General features: G+C 32.2%; 2 protein-coding genes across 3 annotated transcripts; one reads left to right on the top strand and one right to left on the bottom strand.

The window, feature by feature from the left end:
• On the top strand, nt 1-5382 carry LOC148313775 (epidermal retinol dehydrogenase 2-like). 2 transcript variants are annotated; one of them, XM_088278409.1, is made up of 5 exons: nt 1-134; nt 529-747; nt 1880-2221; nt 2952-3202; nt 3740-5382. In XM_088278409.1, the coding sequence occupies exons 2-5, from the start codon at nt 604-606 to the stop codon at nt 3930-3932; spliced, it is 930 nt and encodes a 309-aa protein (XP_088134535.1). In that variant the 5' UTR covers nt 1-134; nt 529-603; the 3' UTR covers nt 3933-5382. The 2 variants fall into 2 exon arrangements, with proteins under 2 accessions (XP_088134535.1, XP_088134526.1); XM_088278400.1 differs by lacking the exon at nt 1-134 and adding an exon at nt 163-421.
• A 551-nt stretch (nt 5383-5933) lies between these two features.
• On the bottom strand, nt 5934-13007 carry LOC148313776 (ketohexokinase-like). Its single transcript, XM_088278422.1, has 5 exons — nt 12721-13007; nt 11201-11377; nt 10216-10363; nt 9167-9405; nt 5934-7966 (listed from the first exon to the last, which is right to left on the bottom strand). Exons 1-5 carry the CDS (start codon nt 12882-12884, stop codon nt 7696-7698), a joined length of 999 nt encoding a protein of 332 aa, XP_088134548.1. The 5' UTR covers nt 12885-13007; the 3' UTR covers nt 5934-7695.
• Nucleotides 13008-25277: the final 12270 nt, after the last annotated feature.

The following is a 25277-nucleotide window of genomic DNA, read 5'->3' on the forward strand; positions in this document are numbered from 1 at the left end:
GTCACTCGCTGATGAAGGTACTGAACTGTCAAATAATGACGAAAAATTAAATCGATTATTTTTGCATAAAAATAAAGATATAAAATATAAATTACCTTTAAAGCACGGCATTATTATTGTTTCTGCATTTGTAGGTATGTTTATTTTCTCTATTATTATTTTACTTTTTTCTGTTCTACCTACATGTGTTCTTATTTTTCGTTATCTGTTATTAAAAATTATTTTAACCGGGAAGCTGGCATTGATTGATAAGTACGTACACGAAAAAGATAAGGACTTGATGAATAATAAATTATTATTATCACACATTGCACCCCGGACATTGGCCTGAGTAAAAAGTCTCAGTCAATTTCCTTCTGATACACAGTGATATACTCATGCTGAGTCTGGTAGCCGGCTAGCTACAACGAAGATTAAAATGGTATTGATAATAATATTTATCCAGTTTATTTAGTGTTTTAACAAGTGTTGTTAATGGTTGTGCATATTTATCGAAGACAGTGTTGTGACAATATGGATTTGTTGCAGGAATTAGAGAACCGAAGCCGCAGTACTTGGGTACGCTCCATTCCCGGAAGCCTGAAATTTCTCCTGCCTTTTCGCATGTTACTGCGTTTTTACGCAGCGTCCGTTCTAATATGGGATATTTCTTGGCTTACTTTTTACTCGATACTCTCAATAGCAAAAGCAGGATTAGAACTTGTATGGCCAGCGCCCCTGAAGTCTGTTACCGGGGAGATTGTTATGGTAAGTGGAAATATTTGTAGTTCAACCCTTTGACTGATGAGTTTTAATGAAGATTTTTTTCGGAAAAAGGGCAGGTTTTTTAATTCCAAAAATTGGAATTAAATAATAATATGTTCCAGTTTCATGTTTTTATTGAATATTTAAACAAAAAGATTTTTTAACTACTTTTAAAACTGGTATTGGGTACAGAAAGCTGTTCCATCTAGTATTTCATTTTTTAAAATAAAATAAATGGTTTTATGGGCAAAATATTTGTTCATATCTTTGAATAGCAAATATACCTAAATAATATCGACATTGGATGACAGAGTCCACTACAGTCCATACACGCAGAGCCACCCTACGAGAATAGATTCAACTGCCTCAAAAAATAATATGGTAAAATCAGCTTGAGCCATTTCTTCACTGGAGGGCCCGTACCACATTTTTTTTTACAGGCAAATTAGACAAAGGATTTAAATGTAAAAAAATAACTGTTATAATTATTATACTATGAAATATTTGTAGGTAAGAGGTTTTTTTTGTGAATTATAATTGTTGGAATTTTTTTAACAACTTAACAAAATACGAATGTATTTATTTGTTTCCAAGCTAGTAGGAGTATTGGTATAGAATAACGAATATTCTATGTTTGTGCGTAACTACTATTCCTCTTCCAATTTGTTTTCCCATATAGCGGTGATGCCTACACCTGAACTCCTTCGCTTATGTTATCTATATGTATCCTATCAAATATTGTATATTCACTCATATATCCAATAATTTGGAGTGCAGGATTGATACTTATTTAAAATCGCAGTTTAGTGGAAATCAATGTGGAAATAGTGCAAATCAATTCTCTGTAAACTAAGTAATTATTACATAAAGTTTTTTTTTTCTTCTTAATACACTAAGACCTCACTTTGCGTCGTAGACACATTCCAAAATATCGCAACGCAAATTGAAACAACGCAAAGTGAATTGCTATTTTCCATTGGAAATCATATACACATCAAAGATAGAGGAAATGAGTCTTTATTCAGTAACGACGTAACTTTGAAAAAATGCAAAGTGAAACGACGCAAAGCGAGGTCTGAGTGTATTTTAGTTGAAAAATGTGCTGGATTTGGTGACTAAATGCTTTATTTTTTAGGTGATCGGTGCCTGCCGAGGGGTGGGCAAGGAAATAGTGAAGCAGATGGCATTGAAAGGTGCGACAGTTGTGTGCATCGACATAAACACCGTCTTGAATGAAAGCATTGCCAAGGAGGCTCAAACCCTGGTCCCCCCGAAAACTGGCAAGATATGGCACTTCACCTGCGATATCACCAAGAAAGAAGAAGTGAAGAAAATGGCCAAGAATGTGAAACGTGAAGTAGGAAATGTAACAATGTTATTCCATTGCTGCGGCATTCCGAGCCCACGGTCTCTGCTCAACGAACCTCCCTCGGATATATACCAAACTATGGACCTGACTCTCACTTCGCATTTTTGGGTAAGTTCTTTAAACACAAACGTACCCTGTTGCGATGTTAGCAATTACTAGGTTAGCATGTTTAACTAGCAAATCCTTATACTTGTAGAATTAACAAAAAATATGATGATTTTATTTATTTTTACTATGAAAATTACAATGGACTAAGTAGCTCATAGTGTAATACAGTAGAACTTTAATTATCCTAATCAATTCAAACCTGAACCCATTCGGATAATTAGATTTTTTACTGTATGTATGTTGAAAGTTCATTTGCCTATTCCATTCGCGATTGGACCGGGATGAGAGGAGTGGAGGAGTTGTTTCGGACAGCGCAGGATCGCAAAGCTTTTGCCATAGTGACCGCCAACATTGGGGGGACCTAACAAGGCACATGAAGAAGAGAAGATGTTGAAAATGGGAGAAAAACTATTTTCAAAGGAAAAAAGCTTTTTATTTATTAAATGAAAAGGCAGCACTTAGATGTCAAGCAAAGTTACAAGTTACCACAGTAGGTATTAGTACAGTATGTACATACCGTAATGTGAATGAAAGTCATTGCTCATTGAATATATCAGTCAAAGTAAGCTCTTAAACTTTCATCATCCGTTTTTGGGCAGCCAAGGGGCGTGCAGTCAGAAACATTATTTTGCAGTATCGCAGTTCATTTCCTTCTAAAAAAAAATTCTGAAGTTTTCAATCTAATTTTTTTCTTTTTGAATCTTTAAAATTACAAATGTTTCCCTTGCAGCTCTTGGATGAATTCCTTCCGACCATGAAGAAAAATGATCACGGTCACATTGTGGCTCTGACATCGGTGGCCGGGCTGAGTGGCCAGAAAGGACAGCTGCCATTGAGCGTCGCGCAAATTGCCGTCCAGGGCCTCGCACAATCTCTATTAGAGGAACTACGAATCTCCAAGAATAACAATGTTCACGTCACCTTTGTCCACGTCTACCCCTTTATCATAAGTGCAGAATTAGCTAAAGATATTCGGCTCAGGTAAGGAATCATACAATTAAAACCTTTATATCCCATATTTGCACCATGCAGTGCTCTATGCACCCAATGGTATATAAAGCGCTGCATTGTATTGATGCAGTGTTATCTTTATTGTTAATTGCAATGAAGTAAGGTGATCAGACCTGCGCTTATTGTACCAGTCCAAGGTGATATGAAATAAAGATCACTTATATTTTTTTGACCCCGCTCGGAATCGAACCTGGGACCTCTAGCACGGTAGCTGAACGGGCTTAACACTGCACTGCGGACTTGGAAACATGTTAATGTCCTTGCGATGAGTTGTAATTATTTTGGCATGACAAACTCACATTTCTATAAAAGAAGACATTTTTTGTTTTAAATAATTTTTGGCCTGTATTAATCTTTTGATATAACAAATATAAGATAAAAAAATATTTTATCAACCCGGGTCCACAGATCAATGTTTATTTTACATAGTGATAACTATTTCAATAACTATTTCATAACTATTTCAGAGTTATGTTTATTCATTGGCTTTATTGTGGTTTCTTGCAGGATACCTAGTTATTTTGGGACGATCGGTGCTGCAGCAGCTGCAAAGTCCATAATAGAAGCCGTTCGGAGGAATTACGTAGAAGTGTCTATTCCTCGACATTTGCTGTTTTTGGGTCACCTCCTTAGAATCCTCCCTAGACAAGCTACCGTCATGATGAGGGAAATGCTTGATACTGGTGTTGATTTTGGCTAATACTGATATTCGACTTTTGGGCCTGTTTTGGACATTTATCTCTCCAAATGCACTGTCTCCGCTTGTCTTCAGCTGGTAAAAGCTCCAAATTATGCGACACATCAACAATGTGTAATTCAATATGTATCCAAAACAAATCATATCCGTATTAGCTATGTGAATGATCACTTATATTTTTTATACTATATTTATAGTTAACTGATGCTTACTGAAGCTACTTTGACAATTTTATTAATAGATGTCAGGGTGTGATTCCAGGTTAATGGTAGTCTATATCCTCATGGTTAAGTCATAAAATGAGTAATGAGTGTGAAATACAAAAGGTACCTATCTATTAATACACTCGTACCTTTAAAAACGTAATGAGTGCAATATATATCAACTTTTTATAGATATGGCAAGTGATCTTTTATACCCTATAATATTTGCCATTTTACCTATGATTATTAACCACATTACTCAATTTAAGTTTCGATAAGTTGTATATATGTTGCATGCGACAACAGAAGATTTATGTATCAATTTTTAAATCAAACACAGATTTTTTAAGTCTACTAAGTTGTTTAAATGTTTAATAATCTGTGTTTGATTTAAAAATTAATACATAAATTAAAATGGAGTTCTACAAATTAAACACCAAATCAATAAATAAACAGAAGATTTTTTTCCAGAGTGAACTTCATAGGTAAAAACATCTAAAGTTTTCAGTTAGTTGGCAGAAACCTTCATATAGTAAATGCATGTGAGATTCTTTTTAAAATGATTTCACATACTAGGAAATGCCTGAAAATATCATTTCATATTTTATTTTAATTATTATTAGTTACTTTTAATTCATAATATTTGGTGTGTCTGAATTATTGTTCACAAACACAAATGCTACACTTTATATCAGTTATTTATATGAATAAATTTTCCAAATCTATGTTTCGTAATATACAATGTCAAAAATTAAAGGCTAAGTTTCATTTGAAGTAATGTTCACACATGCATAATGCTGTTTAGTATTGGCAAGGCTGATCACACTGACATGATTAGTATTTGACGCTTTGTGATATTGGCAAATAGTTATGTGAACAGATTTATCCATATGGTATCGCACTCGGAGGCCCTAATATTTTCTTTCTCTAACTTCTTAAAAATATACCTACTTTTATTCTGTAGACTTTCAGAATTGTATTATGCTTTGTATTATGTATATTTAAGTAAATAGTTTAAGATAAATGCGCTTAACTTTCAATTATGTACTTCTAAGCAAAATTTATCTTCTAAAAAACAATAAGACTGATGGCTGATAGTAAAATATACATATAAATCAATTTTTTATCTCTGATAAATGAAAGGTACTATTTATTTTCTGTATTAATTTTTACTTATTTTTTTTAGTCTTAAAGGTATACATATGTATATAGGGAAAATAATTTTTGCTAAATAAAAGATTAATATTTCATATAATTTTTTTATTTACCCTTTTTCTCCTAATTGCATTTACAAATCTTATTTAATAATTGTATACAAATAGTTATATAATTCATAAACAAACCTTTAGTTCATACAAATGCATAAATGTTATTACATTATGTTATTATCAAACAGTCCATATTTTACTAATTTAGTGAACTAAATATTGTGTCACAATACCTTGCATATAACTGCATCTCATTTATGTACTTGCTTTGCAATAATTGCAAAATAAGGATGAAAGCAGAAAGAACGCCGTTGAAATACGATCCTTTAGAGTCTAAGACGAATGTGTGAAAAAAACCGGTACATATATGACAAATCTTTGAAGAAATTTAGACATGTGGAGTGAATGGATTACGAGAGAATGAAAGCACTATGTTGATAAATTAATATTTAAAAAAATATATATATGTAAAAAAAATATATAATAATTGAATCATGGATTCCTAAAAAAACTGTAGGTCAGCAATGAAAATACTAACCATTTACATACATAGTTCCAAATTAGGGTGATCAGTCGTCAATATGAACACAATATTTTTATATTCTTTATTACAATTTTAAAAATACAATACAAGTATGTATACAAAGTAATATTGCGCATTTCCCGTTACATAATAAAGCTCACTTCAAAAATACTACCACTGATATTCATTCCAAATGGTGCATATGATACTGCATCAGATTGAAGCAGTGTCAACTGAAGAGAAAATGATCATTCTCGCGCATTGGATACCAGAAATAATTACGGACTACTCATATAAGATTTCTAAAAAAGAATTGTCTCTTAAATTCATATACTCAAAATGAATATAAAAATGTCCAGCGTTTGATTTGAAATTCCGACAGTCTTAAAAACGGCCATATATTCAATGCCGCGGGAAACTTATCTCTATCTGGCAACATTGTAGTGATGGGAATCATCCAATAAAAAATGTAGTCCACCACACAACACCACATGTGCATTTGTAGTACACGAAAACATACTACAATGGTGTAATGTGATGTTTTCTGAGGCAAACCACCCCGCTCTGGCAAGGATTTCACGAGATTCCCAAATGGCATGGTTACAACATTTTGGTAAAAATACAGATTTTTTAAAATTACTTAAAAATTATGATCCATGTAATAGTCTGTAAAATAAGGTATATTTATTATGACCCCTGCCCCAAACCCGGGAATTGAATCAGGAACTTTATGAATGGTAACTAAACACTCTACATTTCAGAGGCGAGCAATATATAGAAAAACTTTATTGGACAGTTCCATTTTAATAAAATAAACCTGTGGAGCAATACCAAGGCACCCTTACCTTTAGACATAATCTCTCATCTAGTACTTTAAAAAACTAACTAACCCTCACCCTGCTTTTCCGCAGTGGCAGGTATACGGAAAAGAATGCCACACTACTACATAGTAGTGGAAACATATAGAGATTTTTAAACACTGTTCGCCCTTTGTCATATTCATGCATCTCCTCATATAGTGCATACTTACAGATTATTCCGACCCCTAAGATGTCCAATTTTAAATGTTTGAAGTACTTGATTGTGGCAAGTATTCTTTAGTCTTCCTCTGCATCTATCTACATTTGCCTCAATATACTGCTCTTTCCTCACTCATTCAGGCAACAGTCCAAAGCATTTCAGTACACTTTTTAAAAAAATATATCGATAATGCCTCTCAGCCTTGCACTCTTAACTTATTTCACCATTTGAACATCTGTCATACATCGTCAATGTAGTAGTCTATTACAATTATATTTACATGTAAGTTTTGACATTGATTCCAAATGTTTCTGAAATTTTTGGTATTTTAATATATATATGTATTTACAAAATTATATCGCATATTTTTCACCATTGAATAAAAAAAAAATTAAAATCACAACTGGATAAGTAGAAGTAGAATTTTAGCTGGATATCAAACCAGTTTTTAAGTTACATAAATAATTAACACTCTTCTTATCATCCACCATTCACTTTGTATAGTACTACTTAAAAACTCTATTTCACAACTACCGGTTTCGTTATAACCATTCCATCATCAGGTCAACTATAGTTAACCTGATAATGGTATTATTGGTTATTACGGACTTATAATCTGATGATGGAATGGTTATTCCAAAACTGGTAATCGTGAAGTAGAGTTTAAGTGTTATTGCACAAAATGAACAATTAATGATAAGGAGAGTGTTATATTACCATACCACAAAGTTAACAATGCTTTTAATAAGCAAAATACACATAAATAATAATTTGAAAGAGTCTTCCTGGGTCAACTTCACAGTTGTCTTTGCTTAGCTCTGGCTTATGTCTTTGTAAATTTGGTCCAGTTGTGAGAAACCTTCGCAGCCGACCTTGGCGCCGGCGATGCGGCAGCCAATGTAGATGCTGTCTCGGAGACTGCGGCCCGACGAGAGGGCGAAGATGACAGCCGCGCAGAAGGTGTCTCCGGCGCCCAGGGTGTCTATCACCTTCGGCGGAGTGAAGGCGGGGCTCTGCTCCGTGGACCCATCGGGACCCCGAGCCATGGCCCCTCTGTCACCCCATGCGCAGATTATCGTAGCTCTAAAACAAACCAAACATAAAAATAGACACTTGTCATTGATCAGAAATACTTAAGTATATTAGCCCTTTGAATTCCGATGAAAAAATCTTCTTATCTGCACCCGATGATGGATAGGGCACCGCATAATATCTAAGTAGTGTTATTTTTGGTCATCAATAACAGCGAGACAAGGTGATCAGTCTTGCATTTCAGGTACTAGTCCAGGGTAATGTTATATAAATATCAGAGAGAAAATCCTACAGAGAGAGGACCTCCAGCAAGCCAACTAAAGGGGCTTACCACTAATCTAAGAAGGGAAAACAACCAAAACTAGCTCTTAATTAGACTCGCAGTAAGACTGTCAGCATGCTTTTAGTTCGGGCAGGTTTCTCCAGTCATGGAATTTGTAAATTTCAATTTATAAACTCTTTAATCAATTTAAATTACAATAATGAAATGCTAGCTGTGCAATCCTATTACTCATGTTGAAACATGCATTTCACAAAATAATCACATAATCCAGACACATTAATTTTAAACAAAGATAAAATAAATTTATAACACAATTACGAAATTTGTGAATCATGTAAAATAATTGTATTATTTAAATGTCAGGCAAGTATTGCACGATATTTCAATAACAAATTAATATTTTAATCCTAAAGGAATATTATTTTTATTATTCCGTAATATTACTCCAGGGATATTTATTTACGTGATCTACGCCTGACCTATAAAGACAAGGAATTGAAACACAAGCGGACACACAGAAGACTAAAGTACTACTTAGATGAAAGATTTAAGATTTAAAGACAATAAACTTGTGGAGAACAGAGAAAGATTGAATGGAGGAAAGAAAGAAGAAAGTGGTATGAAAGAATGGTGGATGAGAGACTAACAAAATCTGTGATGTAAACGAATGATCTGTGTAGATAGAATGATACTTGGGAGTCCCGAGAGAATGTCAAGATTGTGAGGGTATTTTACAATTACGCAATGATACTTTTATACCATTTGACTCATTGTTATCACTTTTAAGCCATTGGTACCTACCACTTATTTCGCACCCAACATGTTACTGGTATGCAGATTACATGAGTGAAGTAGCTCAGGAAAAAGGACATTTATGCTATTTAGGGAAGAAATTGGAGAAGGAATAGTAGATAGACAAATGTATTTTGATAATTACAAATAATTTGTAACAATATTGCGCAACTTACCCAGACTTTGTATCTTTTGCAACGGTTTTAAGCGTTTCGCTCATATTATTACATTTCCTCGCTTTCGCAAAATCTTTCCCCACAAATACAACATCGGCATACGGCAATAAATCCAACAATTCCGTTTTGGGTTTTTCTAAATCGAGTGATATTTTTATATGACTATTTGTGTCCTCGATTTGTGAGTTCCAGTGCTCTACATACTCCATCATCGATGTAACTTCATTAACATTTCTACCCTGCAAAGTTATGTTATCAAAGTGAGTTCAATTTACCAAAGAATCATGTTCTGTTTTTCAAATCGCATAAACCTATCAAGATTTTATTGACGAAGACGTTAATAGAGATGGGAATATGGAAGGATATTTACAGGTTTTTATTTAATTTAAATATTTATTGTTAAAACTAAACATTTTATGTCAATTGACACCAACATTTCATAAGCAATACTTTGAGAAAACAAATATTTAAAAGATAATATTTTTAACAAGGTTCAATTGATATCATAGCCAGGTGAAGAGATGTATTTATAATATGTAAGTCTAGGTATTTACAGGGCTTACAGGCTTTCATGGTTTGACTAATTTTGAAAGGTTTTTTATAATTTTTTTATTGGCAAAGCACCCAATTTTGGGTGATACCTGAATTTCGAAAGGTTGTACGAGTATATATTTGCATCTAACAACACTCATGATTTTTTATTTCAGAATAAACTTCATAGGCAATGTACAAGTATAAAATCAATAAATTAGCATAACCCTTCATCAATGCATATTTAATTCATTTTCAGGCATTTCCTCCTATTCACAAACTTGGAAACGCCTGAAAATGATTATTTTTTAGTTTATTATTAGATTTTAACATGGTACATTACCACTTTTTCTTAAAATCTGTTGTTTTGATGCATTCAGCATTATTTTCAAACAGTAAAAAATAGCAGTATTAACCAAGCAAATTTTAAACGATTAATTATAAAATATTACCACAAAATAACTGCTAAATCAATTTGTGAAATAATCATGGACACAAAATATTGCACATAAACTTACTTCGAAATGTATCCAACAATAGTTTTTTAAATTAATCCTTTTAAATTCATCAAATTTAAGTTCTGGCAAATTGGGATTTGAGTGAAGTATTGTTCTGGAAGCACCTTCTAAGGAAATTATTACAGTTGACAGAGGAGCCTCACATTCACTGAAAAAAAGTTATGAATTATCTTATGAAGTTATGAAGTGTAGCTGAAACAACTGTCCTATTAGCTCCATGCTCAACATCGAGACTATTTATCAACAGATCACTGAAACTATGCAAGATTAGAAGGAATACAGCTTGGATTAGACCCTTAATTATGATCAGTTAATACTTTATTAACGGGTTTTAAATTAAATGTAAAACAAACTTAATCTGATTTCATCGACTAAAATGAAAGTAATTTTTTTAGTACATTTGAATGACAGATGAAAAATAAAAAAAGTAAAAGTGACAACAGATGTATACATTTGGCAACAATTAGAATGTATTTAACAGGATATTGTGTTCAAATTGCCTTCCTTGAAGAAACTCCCACTTTCCGTTAAAGATTTTTGATTATATTCTATCTTCTTCATGGTAGAACTCTTTCGACATGATCTGACCTCCCAGCAACCTTTGATGGTCAGTTCTCTCTATCCTATCGTGTCCCAAGGCATGTAGGTAGCGGAGGAAAGGGAGGTTCGAGTCAGTTTCACTTCTGGTCGCTCCAGCAACTTATCATTCTTCCTCTGCTCCTTATCCCTCCCCTTTTGGAACTAGCAAGAGTTTTTCCAGCTATTGACGAGGAAGTGAACAGTTGAAAGATTCACCGAAAACGAATGATGGACAGTCTAACTTCGATATCGAAGTTTCTTAAGCTTTTTATATAATATACTCTCCATCATTAAAAGGAAAAGATGAAAGAATACCACCTTCTTAACACATATGTATGTATTGATCTGCTTATTAAATGTGACACAATTATTGATCAGGAATTAAAATCAGAAATTGTTTTCTTACTTATAATAGACACAGTGGTCCATGCTGATGTTGTATTTGTTAAAATCTTCTAAGAGGAACTGGAGATGGTTTTCTTTGCTGAGAGTTCCGAGAAACTCGCAGTTCGCTCCGAGTTGAGAGAGGACGGTGCAGTTGTTGGATGCATTTCCGCCGCGCCTCCATCGAGACTGCAGGCACCTGGTATACGACAAAAGTGAAATTTACCATAGAGAAAATATTTTCTATAATATTGAAGTATATTGTTGTCATCGGATTTCACATTCGTTCTAAATTTAAAGCCTGTTTATTCCATAATTTCTATTGATATTGCAACACAGATGAAGAAGTTATTTTAATTATTTAGATGCGAATATAAAATTCTGTGAATATACAGGGCTTACGGCCTGTCATCTGGCTGGTTTAAGAGATTACCTATACATAGCATAATATTAACCATTCTATCTATGATTGACAACCACATTACTCAAACTTCAAAAACTTGTATTTGAGCTTCAATTGACAGCACAATTCATATTTTTGAGAATAAATTCATGCGACATCTACAGTATAATTTTTAAATTATCTTGTATAAAAAAATTACACTAAAATGTTATATTGTAATCAAGCATATTGAAACAATATCCAAGTTTGAAAAAATATCAAATAGTATATCTAGCCTTTTCCAGTATACCAAAGATATTGTCAAGTAAGTTTCGGCACCGAATCTCTCAAATCGCTTGTGTTAATTGTTACTTTTTTCATAAGTTGGCAGCATTGTTATGTACTAGAACTTTTTTGGAGATCGCCATCAATATGTTTAATTACAACATAATATTTTTTTCCATTATTATTTGTATGAGATAATGATGACCTGCGAGAAAAAATATGGAGATAAACAGTTGATTATAGTTATATTTTAACCAAGCGAGGTTAGTAATTATATCATATATAGAAATATAATAAACTCTTTTTAAATTACTCAATCTAAGTCCAAATGTACCAGTTTGTATCTTCTTATCCTTACCAGTACCGAATGGTGCATTGGACACTCCGTTGTATCAACACAGTGCTATCTTGATCGTTAATTACATAAAGGCAAGATGACTTCAGGTACCAGTTCGGGAAGATATTAAATAAATATTATATTTAAAAAAATCAGTAATATTCAGAATACTTAGAGAATCAAACCCGGGACATCCAGCACGACTAACTACTAAGCAACAAAGGCAGATAAATGGAACATTATAGGAAACATAACTATTTTGTACCGCAATCAATTGTTTTCTGAATATCATGCAAACATATGGAAAAGTTTAAACAGGTTTAACTGGTAAAGATATATATCTAATATACATATTATGATAGATATATTTGTATAATACATATTTGGTTAGTATTATATTTTTATGACGTAGTTAAGATAATGTAGGTAGAAATTCGACACACAAAATTAAATCAAAACACAAAAGTCAACGAAATACATAATAACTTCGACATAATCAATAAAACAAAACATACTTGAAAGATAGTGTTACACAAACCTTTGATCTGAATCTTCCAACGGAAAGGTATTGACAACTTGTACAATGTCCAAATTACACAACCCGACACATAATATTTTCTTATTGATATGAGAATCTCCTTTTGTCGGCGACCCTATCTTACTCACAACGCTCCCATATGCTTCGCGTATTGTGTTCATCATAATGCTAAACTTTTCGTGGATTCAACAGCAATAACAAGTAGAAAGAGTTACCCGATAACACATTATCAGAGGATTTATTTGACATTTCTGTCAAAGTCAATGGTCGAAATGATAACAAGTCACAGCTGATAAATTTCTATGCTAGGGATGTGAAATTCAAATCGATATTTTATAAGATCGATTTACTCGATTCCTACCTACCTCCAATAATATTTGTTTTTTGGAAAATCACACGGTAACAACAGCAGCATTTATTTTTTCCCTTATTACGACCTTTTTTTGAGACATCGAGTCTCAAATTACACATCTTCAAATCTAAAAATAGCAATGAAAACAAATTCATCTAAAAGTCATAATACTCAAATGTAAATGTTGCATTTCAAGCAGCGAAATGAAAATAATGTAATTCACACGAGGTTTTGATATTTTGGTGAAAAATTTCTCATTTAAAAATATGACTTAAATCTTGTGCAACTAGAATTTCATTTATTGTGACTGGTACACAAGCATTAATGATTTGAAGACAAAAAATGGTAGATCACAGGTATATATGCGGTAACATCGACATCCTATGTCTAAAAGTAAAGGATGTTTAGTCATTATTTTTGTCGTCAAGTGATAATGCGATGTCACAGTATAAATGTTGAGAAACATAATAACTGAACGAAATGTACTGCCAGCATTAAGAATTATCGAAAAACCGTATAGTCCAAAATATAGGTGCGATTAAATAATCGATAATGTTGTGAACTAATATTTCTTTTTTTTTCTCCTTTATTTGGAACGATGATCAAATAAAAAGCCTTGTCACTTCGTAAAAAATTAAAAACATTTTCCTACAAATATTATTAAATGTACATCTTTATTTTTTTTCTACCACCAGAAACGTTCGAAAGTGCATCGATTTCTATCTTTGAAATTGATTTTAAAATAATCAATCTTCATGGCAGTTCGATTATCGAGATTTTTATTTCTTATGAATCGAAATTTCTATTTTTATTTAACGTGACAAAAATTTTATGTTATGTTTGTATAAGGCTACTGAAAAAAGATATATTTGCTAAAAAATAATCTAATCAAGTTATTCATAAATACCAGATAACAGGAAAAAAACAAAAAATTCTTTAACATTGTTTTTGTATTGAAATTAATTCAGACAATTTGTTTATTTTTTCTTTATATAAGGAACATTGTTGGAGCACCTGCTTTCGTGAATTTTATTATTGTTATTATTTTCCATCAAATGTTTTTTTTTCTTCCAGGTGAATTTGAAGATTTTCGTGTTTATATGTTTTTATTATTATTTTAAATATATCGCTCCATAACTTAGGGACACAAATAATAAGTAAGCTTCCTATGATTTTCGATAATGGACTTCGCTGCCACTGGAAATCATAGATGAAATAGAACCACATGGTCTGCCATTCAAAAGTCTGTACATGATTTGTGCGTGTGCACCAGCCATAATAAAATTTTACGGACTGCACTGAGTTGAACGAAATGTTCCCACCTGTAAATTTCGCAATAAAAATCGTGAATTTTTATTTATACGTGTAAATAGTCACGTATTATGTACACTTCATGGTATTTATTTAAATGGGTACAACTTATTTCATAAAGATAAAATTATATTTAACATTAGGTAGACATTGCACAGGTGTGTATGATTTTAATTTATATATATGCCAATGCAGGGGCGGCCCCAAAGCAAGCAGAGAGCTGAGAGATACCGATGGCACTCTTCAGTAGTTTTATTCAATATTTTTTTAGAAAGATACCCTAATACGACTATTTTATTTATATTTTTCATATTTTTTAGCATTTTAGTTAGCATCAGACACAATTTTCAGAACTCCACATTATAATTTTTTTTTTAATGAAAAAATTACAACTATAAGTTTTAATTTTATTATCAGTATCATTGTATTATTAAAGGACATGTTGAGTGGTAAAATATTGTTATGGTCCAAATACAAAGAATAATTTAAACAGTAGGTACGAGATGGGAGATATAAAAGAAAAATTACTGTCATCTAAACCAATTACAAATAAATATTTCTTCAATTTATTGTAGCAATTGGCAGGAATCGTACCCACGACACAAGTTTTTCAGTCGAGGGTCTAACCAATTAAGTCCTTTTATTTCCGAATTTATTAACTTATAAATAAAATTGTTTTGTAAAAACTTGTTATGAGTATTAGAACTAGTAATAGAGACTGGTTATTATTGTATATAAACAAACATATTTTTATTAAGGCCAATATTTTGGGCGTTCAAATAACAACGCGTTCGGCCGCACTGAGGATTGGACGTCTATTCATGATATATATTTTTTAAATAATAGATATTGGAATAAGACTTTAAAAAAAATACGTATTGAAAAAAATATTATTTTTAAGTGTTTGCATTTCGATAACTCTTTTCTTTTGAAAATTATATATTTATTTAGAAGAAAATATTTAAAAAAAAAAACAATTTCGTCAAATGTTACTTGGGTTTAAAAAAAATCATGTTGCGATTTATCGTATATTGGGACTTAAGAAATAAAGAGAAAGAAAATGTCTCGTATTATAATATTAATCTGTTTCGCATTACACCATATAAATGTCTTAAAAAATCACATGTTGTTCACGATTTTACAGCATTTATTATAATAATTACTCAACCTATATAAAAAATATCACAATTTCAGAATAAAATCACGCTTGTCTTGACATTTTTCCGATAAAATTAGAAATACGCTTAACACACTCAGTACCTACTCACCACGCACATGGTGGGAGTGTCAAGGTTCGCAGTTGATGTCCCATCGCTACAGGTGTGGAATTTTCGCTTGATTTATTTGTCTTTCAAGTTTAGATTCATTAAGAAAAGGATATACAAACACCATCATCTTTCGCAGGTGTTTTAAATCGTGGTATTTTACATAGTCCCACACTTATTCTCGAAAATTTACATACGTAATTTCTGACCATTCGATGTAAAAATTTATACCTGTTAAAGCTTTTCTTTAGATAAAATTATTTCTCGTAGGCAAACAGGTTTAAAAATTCTTATTTACAAAAAAGTTATCCTTTTTTTCGGTAGCTTTTATTTCTCGATAATACGATTTTTAAAATGTCTTTAGAAACACCTTTACTTCAGGTCTGAACTCCAGTGAAAGACTACGCGTCAACTCTTTAGTATATCCGTAGAATCACAGACTTACAAATTGTATAATATAAATAACTACAACATTAATTCAGGGTTTGTATTTAAATCGACTCTGACATTTTGAAATCGGTATTCGATCAGTATTGCCAGGACGCTAATTGTAACGAAAAGAAAATTCGTAAATTATTTTTTTTTCTTTTCTTTGTACCGAATAGAAGTAAAGTATGTACATACATTCCGTAATTAAAGCTTGAATTTTCCTTTCGACAAGCGTTCTGCGTACTGAATTTATCTATGTAAATACTGCGTGAACGCATCGTTAGTATTGTTATGCGACTGAGAATTGTAGGATTGAGAAATAAGTAATGTGTGATGTGTTCCTATGACACCTCTTGCTATGCCGAAGCGATCCTCCCAACGAGTAATGCCCACCTTGCTACCTCACATGATGCACACACGCATATTTTATTACATGTTTAGGTAAATTTCCGCACGTACATTTTACAATTTCAGAAAGTACAGTACCTATGATAAAATTTTGAAATAAGTATTAAAGTATACAACATTTACAATCTTAAACTTGCACCACATCTGACTATAATCAGTTTTGAATTTCGAATGAGTTAAAAAGTTGCAAAATCAATTCTCATTACGTCATATTTATCCCATCAAATAAATTTTACTACTGTACCTAAAAATCTGAAATGTATGTATGACCATCTTGCCTTCGTGTATTTGTCGATCAAGTTAACACCGCATCGATCCTATGAGGTGCCTTATGCACAATTTCAGTGTGAATAAAATTTGTGTGTAATTTTCATTAATTAAAATTAACAATTTAAATTTTGATTTGCACTAAAATACCTAGTTTTATTACCATGGTTGATGTTTTCCCTTTTGTGTAATAAAACAACATGGTATATAAATAAATAAATCCATAAACCATGTTGTTTTATAACATATTGGTATATGGATAAATAATCCAGCGTGTGATAAAATAAATATTAATCCATATTTTTCTGTCTATTTTGGCAAGATATAATGGAGTACTAATTAAAAAAAATTAAATACATTTCTTACATATATGATACTTTTTTGTAAACAATTGTTACACAAGCAAATATCACAAGAAAATGCAAACCTACTTGATTCTAACTAGTAAATAAACACCACGCTTCAAATAACTATAATCCCGACGGTGTCTTATTGCAAAATTTAAATGCATTTGCAAATATAATGTATTGTGTGTAATAATGGAGTAAATTCGAGGAACAAAAATAAGAGATTGTATCAATATGTTTGAATGAACGCAGTAGCATTACAATAGTTCACGTGGGCCGCATACTAATGATATATTGCTAAAATACACGGGCCTGCATAGTTGTGCTAACTATTAACCGTATTCACAAATCCTGTTATTATTTGAACTTGTAACACAAAATTCCCTAAGCCACTCCCTATATCCTACTTTATCCACAACATATTGAGTGTGTCCAAATACTTATAATAAATCTGGATTATCTCCAATTAGGAGTTATTTTTTACATTACTTTTAACATCTTTTAAATAAACCTTAAATAAAACTTCTGTATAATAAAAGCTTTCCTCACCCACCAAATATGTCCCATACTGTGTTTAGAGCTTGATTAATATATTTAGAAGTTTCGAGAATTTGATAAGTGTGGTTGTCAAACATGGGTACAATTGGTGAATGTCACGCGTGTGTAAAGTGATCCATTAAACCAGCCTACGACGGTCGTAAGCCCTGTAAATGCCTAGACTTTCATATTCTTCATATGTTAAGATGTCAAAAATAATATGTCTTCTTCCGTTAAAACATCAAGTATCAAATGAATTATGTCGCACGTATCCCGTGTGTTTAAAGTTTCAACGCAGCCCGTAGGAGATTTGGAGTTACGCTATATTTCTTGCACTTTTTATATGCTTTCTTTCATTCAAGAAACGTCAATTTGACGGATGGGTTTCTTGTTAGCTTAAATAATTTATAAATATTGAACTGTTTCCAATTACCGACGAAAAGTGGATGAAAATTTGTCGTTTTTCACGCTGAAAATTAAAAATACCTATGCAAAAAGAAGCGATAATTTAAGGTATGAAAACAGATCGAAAACGATGACGTAAAAGGACAGCGTTTTATTTTTAACTAAAGATTTTCAATATGGTAAACGTAATCGTTGACAACTTCATAACGAAATACCTGTAAATGAGGTTTTTTCGAAATTTCGTATATTAATTTTTGATTTTTCGCATTTAGCACACGATGTATTTTAACACCCAAATCAGTATTCTATACAGTTTGTTGTATGTGTGTATTTGAAAAATCGTAAGACATTTTTTTAAACTTGCCATTAACCATATAAGATTTAAAAAAATTTCATATCCATACAATATTGGTTTTATTTATATATTGGAGCATTTCATCATTGTGAAGTTGATGACGAAATATTTTTTCAAGTCGTGCTTATGTGACATCAATGAAGTTGGAACCTTGTAATGTTTCTCTTTGGAGGTTATTAAATGAACTTAATAGTAAAGTAAACATACAAATTAGGGGATTTTCAAAAAGGATAGGTTCTGAGTGACTCGTTGTCCAATAAAATATTTACGTAGCAGTTAATTGAAATCACATTGAAGTATGGAAAGAAAAACTCGCGTTAATTTTATCCGATGATAATTTCAATCGAAATACCGCATTTGTCCTAGACAATTCAAATACAGCATCAATTATGATACGTATGATTTTGGAATGGTTTATGTAAATTATGGATGCGTAAATAGGAAGATAATGTTAATAATTATATGACTTTAAAACCTGACAAAATAATAATTTCCTTACAAATTTACCACGGCCAGTAGAGACAGCGGTCACCGATCTTTCTAGAAATGTGAAGGTTTTTCATACATAATTTACACTGAGAAAATACGTAATTTAGAGAGGTGCTAATGTTGTTTTCAGGATATTATGATATTTAGTTTGACGCATTTTAAATACATCTTAGAAAATATGTACGTCAAATTAACGTAATTTATAAATCACTCATCGATACAGGAAATAAATTTTTCTACACACACACACACACACATGTATATATTTATATATATATATATATATATATATATATATATATATATATATATATATATATATATATATATATATATATATACATAAAGTGATATCTATCGTCTTATAAAAAACATTTTCTTAAATACGTTTTTTTTGTGATGGATTAATAAAAATACCATTTTCCAAAAAAAACTCTTACATGTATTATTTTATTTCGAATTATAAACCCTCAATGGATAAAATGAAACGATGAATACGTCAATTCGGAGGGGAATATAAAAGTCTAACATTTACTGGGCTTTCGACTCGTCATAAGCTGGTATAAGTGATCACTTTATGTACCGCGTAAAATTAAATATAAAAGTATAACCGAGTATGAAATATATTTGCAATTAAAAAAATACTATATGCCTATCTTTAATATTTACCTCGATACAATACAATACTTACCTACCGCGAGTACTAAGCCTAGTGATAAATCATTGTTATTCAATACTACGAATATTTTTTTTGTTAAAATTCCCTAATGATAATTCATAATATTATAAGCAATAAAATGTATTCATTTTAATTTTAACACTTTTCTTAAATTTACTGATCGAATTTACGTTATGTTAAAAACGAAACAAAGTTGCCAAAAATTATTATCTACATCTTTTCCATTCAAATAAGCATGCATACTTTTGCCGTTATTTTTAATGGCAAACGAATTCAATGTAACATTGTTATGATAAGAATGAGAAAAATATGTAATGTACACAGATCATTACAACATGTTTCCAATGATTGTGACGTATTGACATATCGTTGTCAGTTAGTTTGGTCAACACGCTAACGTTTTGCAAATTTTTAGGGCAAATAGCTTCCAGTTCAATTTTTTAAGAAACTTTATACAAAATCTTAAATTATATGAAATATATTATTATTTTCGTTCCATTGACCCCTCCCGCACAAAAAATAGTGCACAGGGCACCACACTGGATCTATGACGAGCCAACTCGATAAGTTATAAAAAGAGAGGAATGGAATATATTTGATGAAATACGATGACGTACGAGGAACATAAGACGTTACTGCTATATGGGAAAGGAAATGGAAAAGGAACCGTAGTTAGAAAAATAGGAATATCAGTGATGGTTCGGGCGCTCAGGTTTTTTTTCTAGATATGAGTTGCATTTATTATTTACCTCGCATATTATGTACAAGGTTTATTGTATCAATAAGTAGATTTTCATTTCCTCTAGCTAAATGTATGTTGTGTTGGTAACAGGAGGGAAAATCTAGTGTGGGCCAATCAGTACCTTTTCGGAATTTGCTTGTTGCTGGAAGGAAACCACGTAAAACTCCTCCGAGAAGCCGGCCTGTTGATTGTCGTCAACAGGGGTCTATTCCACTAGAAGAGGGTTCGGCATTTTATCTCCTAACTTAGTTAATGGTACGAATGTCCTTCACTATTTATATCATGTATGATACCATCTTTCGTAAGAGTTCCTTTTGAACTAACACGGATCCGGTGTCGGATAGGTCCTCACCCAGGCTCCTGCATCACGCCTCCAGCCTGAAATGTGGCAAAGCATCAACAGGTGAGGGACATCTCGAGGTGTCTCATCATCGCCAGCTGTCGATCTCGGAAAGGTTGAAAAAAGTCGGGTGGAGATTGATCATGAGAGAAGCAAACCTATAGAAAGAAGCAATATTTTCTCGTAAGACGTTGGTCATCGATGTATAAATATAGCATGTACTGACGTGTGAAATGACCTGTCATGTCGGTTACATAAATATTTAACATCCTGATACATTATGGAAGATCTTCAAATACATTTTAAACAGTTTCTTAGTAAACTTAGCGACATTCACAATTGTCAATATTAACTTATTTATTTATTAGGAATTATATCACAACTAACATATTTGGATATCCGTTTAACGTATGGTGAGTAAAAACTATTTGCTATTGATGGGATTGTTAATAAATGATTATTATATTATGACTGTAAATTACATTTAAGTACATAACAACAACGAAAAACAAATAGGAGACACCTACTCAGAAATAGAAGTATTTAGGGCTATCACAGGGAGGATGCTTAGAGACAGAATTCGTAACGAAGATAGTAGGCTGACTAGGTTTAGATCTAAAATAAGAAAAGGATGAAGAAGAAGAAAAACAAGAAACAAAAATCAAGGAGTAAAGTTGAAGTTGTCTATACTACGTTATGTATGTCATTAAAAAAATCTTTTCACTGTAATCCTAGCCCTGATGGGGTTTGAAAGCTTTACAACGAAGTACACATATAAGATTTTATTTATTTTCACCTTTATTTTACTTTTTCTATAAATCACTTCGAAACATTTTTTTCTTAAATTCGAGGATTATTTCAATTTTCAAAGGCACTTTAACTAGTCGTGAAATGGATAGTGAATTTGGCCGGATACCTGATACTGGATATCCGGTTGACTCTCTTAAAAACATACCACAATGCCTGTTTTCACATCAAGAAGAAGAAAAAGATATTAATAAATACATTTATTTTTATATTTTATTAAAACTCATGATCTATTGTACAATTTAGCACCTGTGTTAGAATTTTGTATTTGTGTATTAAGAACTGCTTACTTACTAAACAAGCTTCTGGTAATATGAAAAAAGGCTAGTGTCCGAGGTGACATCGTCTCGATGCAACATTGCTATTATGCAATGTTATCCTACCGCAACCGAACTGCGCTCTACACTCCCACCTGTCCACATATGGTACACACCGCATACATTACTCTGCAAGTCTACGTATGTAGGTAACAGGCGTATTGTTTATTTATGAACTTAGTACGATGTACTTAGTATATGCGAGTATTTACAATACAAAATCAAGTGTTTTGAACCCTGCGGTGACACCGAGATAAGAACAATGTACAATTCTACAATTCAATGTATGGTTCAAATGTATTGCTTGTCGAATGGTTACAACATTTGTTAAAAGTGAAAACACATTACCTGCGCGGTTTTTGTGTTGTAATATTAACCTATTTTATTCGATTTTTACTAACAATGGCTAAGCTATTAAATGACAATAGTTTTTTAAAAAAAAATTTGCTAAAGATTGTTTAAATTTGTTTATTTGTGAATATTAATGACGAATCAGAAGTTTAGAAAGGTGCGCTCTGCAATACAACCTCTTAGCTCGATCGCCAAAATACACTGGCGTCATCGTCGGTATATCGACGGAATAAAGCAAAGGGAAACATCTCGATGATGTTCACGAAAAATTAGACTAAACCTTTGTTAACTGTATCTATACTAAGATTTTACTATTTATTTTAACTGTTTGACTTGTTGACAAATCTGGGTTTTCTCCACTCAGGAGGTATTTTTACCTCTACCTTCAGGAGGTATTTTTACCTCTACCTACCTAAATTACCGGCACTCAATTCCCACGTGCCAAAACTAATAATGAACGCAGCCGCCATTCGTACCTACCTGTGCAATATTTCATGAATCGTGTCATCTGTTGGCTAAGTACTAGTATACCAGAGTCGATATACCTTTATGTACATTTCTCGTATTTTATATTTAATTTTCTTGTATGTTTCATGTTCTCTATTAAGATGAAATTAAAACAAGAATCTCGAGCCGAAATGAAGTTGACAGGTCAAACAAGCCGCACCTCGTTACGTCACAAGACCTGACACCTGACGGACCGCCAATATGTCTCTTCTGATGAGCAGTTCAACCCTGATCCAGCTACCATAGTTTCCCAACACAAACGAGCAAGGTGCGTCCGTTGGACCCTCAGTAATTTTTACAAATGATTTTTGTAATATTATATTATATTCACAATCAATGACAAACCCATCTGTGTTTCTTTTACAAGAAGAGACAAAGAAGATCCATCTCGCTGTCATGCTAGCGGGAACAGCTCTGGATCTCCGAAGACTGTCCAATTTTCCTACGTATCTCAACCATAACAGTCAATTCCTTTCCATCTATCTTTCATTTTCCATCTTGCCTTACATAATGACCTGGAGAAGCTCCTAGTTTGGGAGGTTGTAATAGGTAAGGGATAATAATCCGACTGGTGGGAGGCTAGTCAAAATTTTGTGTTAAACATAAAATAGGGCTGGAGTTGAAGATCATGATTTAATAAAAAAATCTAAATAAATGTAAAAAGTAGTGTATTGTAATAATAATTATATTTAAGTTATGGTAAGGGGCTCAAGTATGATTTTACATAATTTTATTATGGAAATGGAATTTTTCTACATAAATTTAATGAAGTCGGTAACGACGAAACCCGGCCACTGGTCAAATAAACTGAATGTTGAAAAAACTATGTAGTTGTTATCATAATATATACCTACATGTAAAATGCAGTTACACCAAGAAACGTTAGTACAAAACAAAAAGCTATTTTACAATTTTTATGATATAAAATCTTGATCATCCAAAGGCGAATGAGTCCGTTGGACGCACTACGGCTGGATCATGGTTAATAGAGCCGGTGCGGCTGTGAACTGTTGACCTTCGCGGGGTGTCACATCCGCGAGTGGGCAGCTGGTCGCCTCACACGGGCGCGAGTGTAGCAGGTAGAGATACGGGCATGTGGTGATGGGATGTGTGTACATAATGGAATGGACGCTAAGAACGTAATCAAGTTGGAACTCGGACTCTCGTGAATGAAGTCAAGTTCATTCAACAACTTGCATTCATACTTACCAATGGAAATGTAAAACGTGGGTACATTATACAAATAAACGGACATAAAAATAGTAATTTAAATTTTAAGAATTTTATTTTAATTTTATAGTTTAATTTTTTATTGTATGAATCCTCTATGAGAATTATCCTCTTTAATCGGAATACGAGATTACAATGCCAGAAATATTATCGCAATATAAGTCAATCCATGTAAATTTGGTATAAGCTCATTTAAACAATAAAAAAAACGTTATTTACTTTTTCAAATTCTAATATTGTAAAATATTTCTATAGGGTTCTAGCCAAAGGTTTAATTATTTTTTGTTGTGTTTAAAACTAATATGTTTATGAAAAATTGAAGTTTCTGGTATGGCAGATAATAGATACGTCAGGATTATCTCAAATGAAAGAGGTTATTTTTCTTATTTCTTGAAAAATAACTCCCATAATTGGTGATAATCCAGATTTGTGAACAAGTATTTGGACACACTCAAAATGTTGTACATAAATTAACTGCTAAAATTAAAAGCTAAAATAATACAAATTAAAAAAATATTTTTTGGCGTTTCCCACGTGTGTGATGATAATCCAGGATTCGGACCTCACATACTAATATAAGAGTTTCTGCTCAATAAAAAGCTTCTTTTCATCTCACCAATAGATGTATCTAGTAAAGTTCTAGTGATTCAAGAACAATGTTTCTAAATTGGTTCATATATATTATAGAACTTCCAAGAATTTGAGTAGTATGGTTGTCGATAATTGGGCAGAATTGGTGAATGTTATAGTGTGAAACAAGCCTATGACGGTCGTCATCCCCGTAAATGCCCAAACATACATATTCTTCTTCATCTTTAATGAGATGTCAAAAAATAATATGAAATACGTCAGTTTTCGTAGTTCTTTTTGGTTGACAAAATTTACTTTGTACCTACATAGATATGTAGATTAGATAGATAGATAATGATGTATAGAAATTTCAAAGCAATTGATCAATAAGTAATCAAATATATTTAACACGTTTTATTTTATTTCTAATTTACAATAAATATTAATAATGTGTTAATATATTTTGGTAATATTTAAAAAAATATGTATTTGATTAATCGGACGTAATTAATACGGGTCATCATTTCTCATTACCGGAAACTGATTTTAAACTCAACAGGACTTGCATTCGTCTCTTCTGAACATTTCGCATTTCGGACTTACACTTGTATGGCTCTAGGATAGGCACATATGTAGACTCTCTACGGTTACATAATTTTATCAGGCATCACTGTAACCTTGAACTTGCCCCCCGGCCCCGCGCCCCCGCGCCCCCCACACGAACGCTAACAAGGAATGTCAAATAAGCTTTTAATGGTAATATTTAGCAATAAGATGTAAAATTCGCCAACGATAATAATGTTGATGGACAAGCCAGATTTCGGATCCGGGAACAGATTACCTTACTCC

Source organism: Brachycentrus maculatus, unplaced genomic scaffold, assembly GCF_059751285.1.
Source record: "Brachycentrus maculatus isolate JH-2025_06_01 unplaced genomic scaffold, ASM5975128v1 h1tg000005l, whole genome shotgun sequence".
Lineage (NCBI taxonomy): Eukaryota > Metazoa > Arthropoda > Insecta > Trichoptera > Brachycentridae > Brachycentrus > Brachycentrus maculatus.

What these genes read in the sequence shown, in the direction of transcription:
- LOC148313776 (XM_088278422.1), bottom strand. Translation starts at nt 12,884, where the DNA reads ATGATGAACACAATACGCGAAGCATATGGGAGCGTTGTGAGTAAGATA. An exon ending in TTGGAAGATTCAGATCAAAG is followed by an intron (nt 11,378 to 12,720) that starts GTTTGTGTAACA and finishes GTCGTATACCAG; the next exon opens with GTGCCTGCAGTCTCGATGGA. An exon ending in GACCACTGTGTCTATTATAA is followed by an intron (nt 10,364 to 11,200) that starts GTAAGAAAACAA and finishes ACTTTTTTTCAG; the next exon opens with TGAATGTGAGGCTCCTCTGT.
- LOC148313775 (XM_088278400.1), top strand. An exon ending in CTCTCACTTCGCATTTTTGG is followed by an intron (nt 2,222 to 2,951) that starts GTAAGTTCTTTA and finishes TTTCCCTTGCAG; the next exon opens with CTCTTGGATGAATTCCTTCC. An exon ending in GCTAAAGATATTCGGCTCAG is followed by an intron (nt 3,203 to 3,739) that starts GTAAGGAATCAT and finishes GGTTTCTTGCAG; the next exon opens with GATACCTAGTTATTTTGGGA.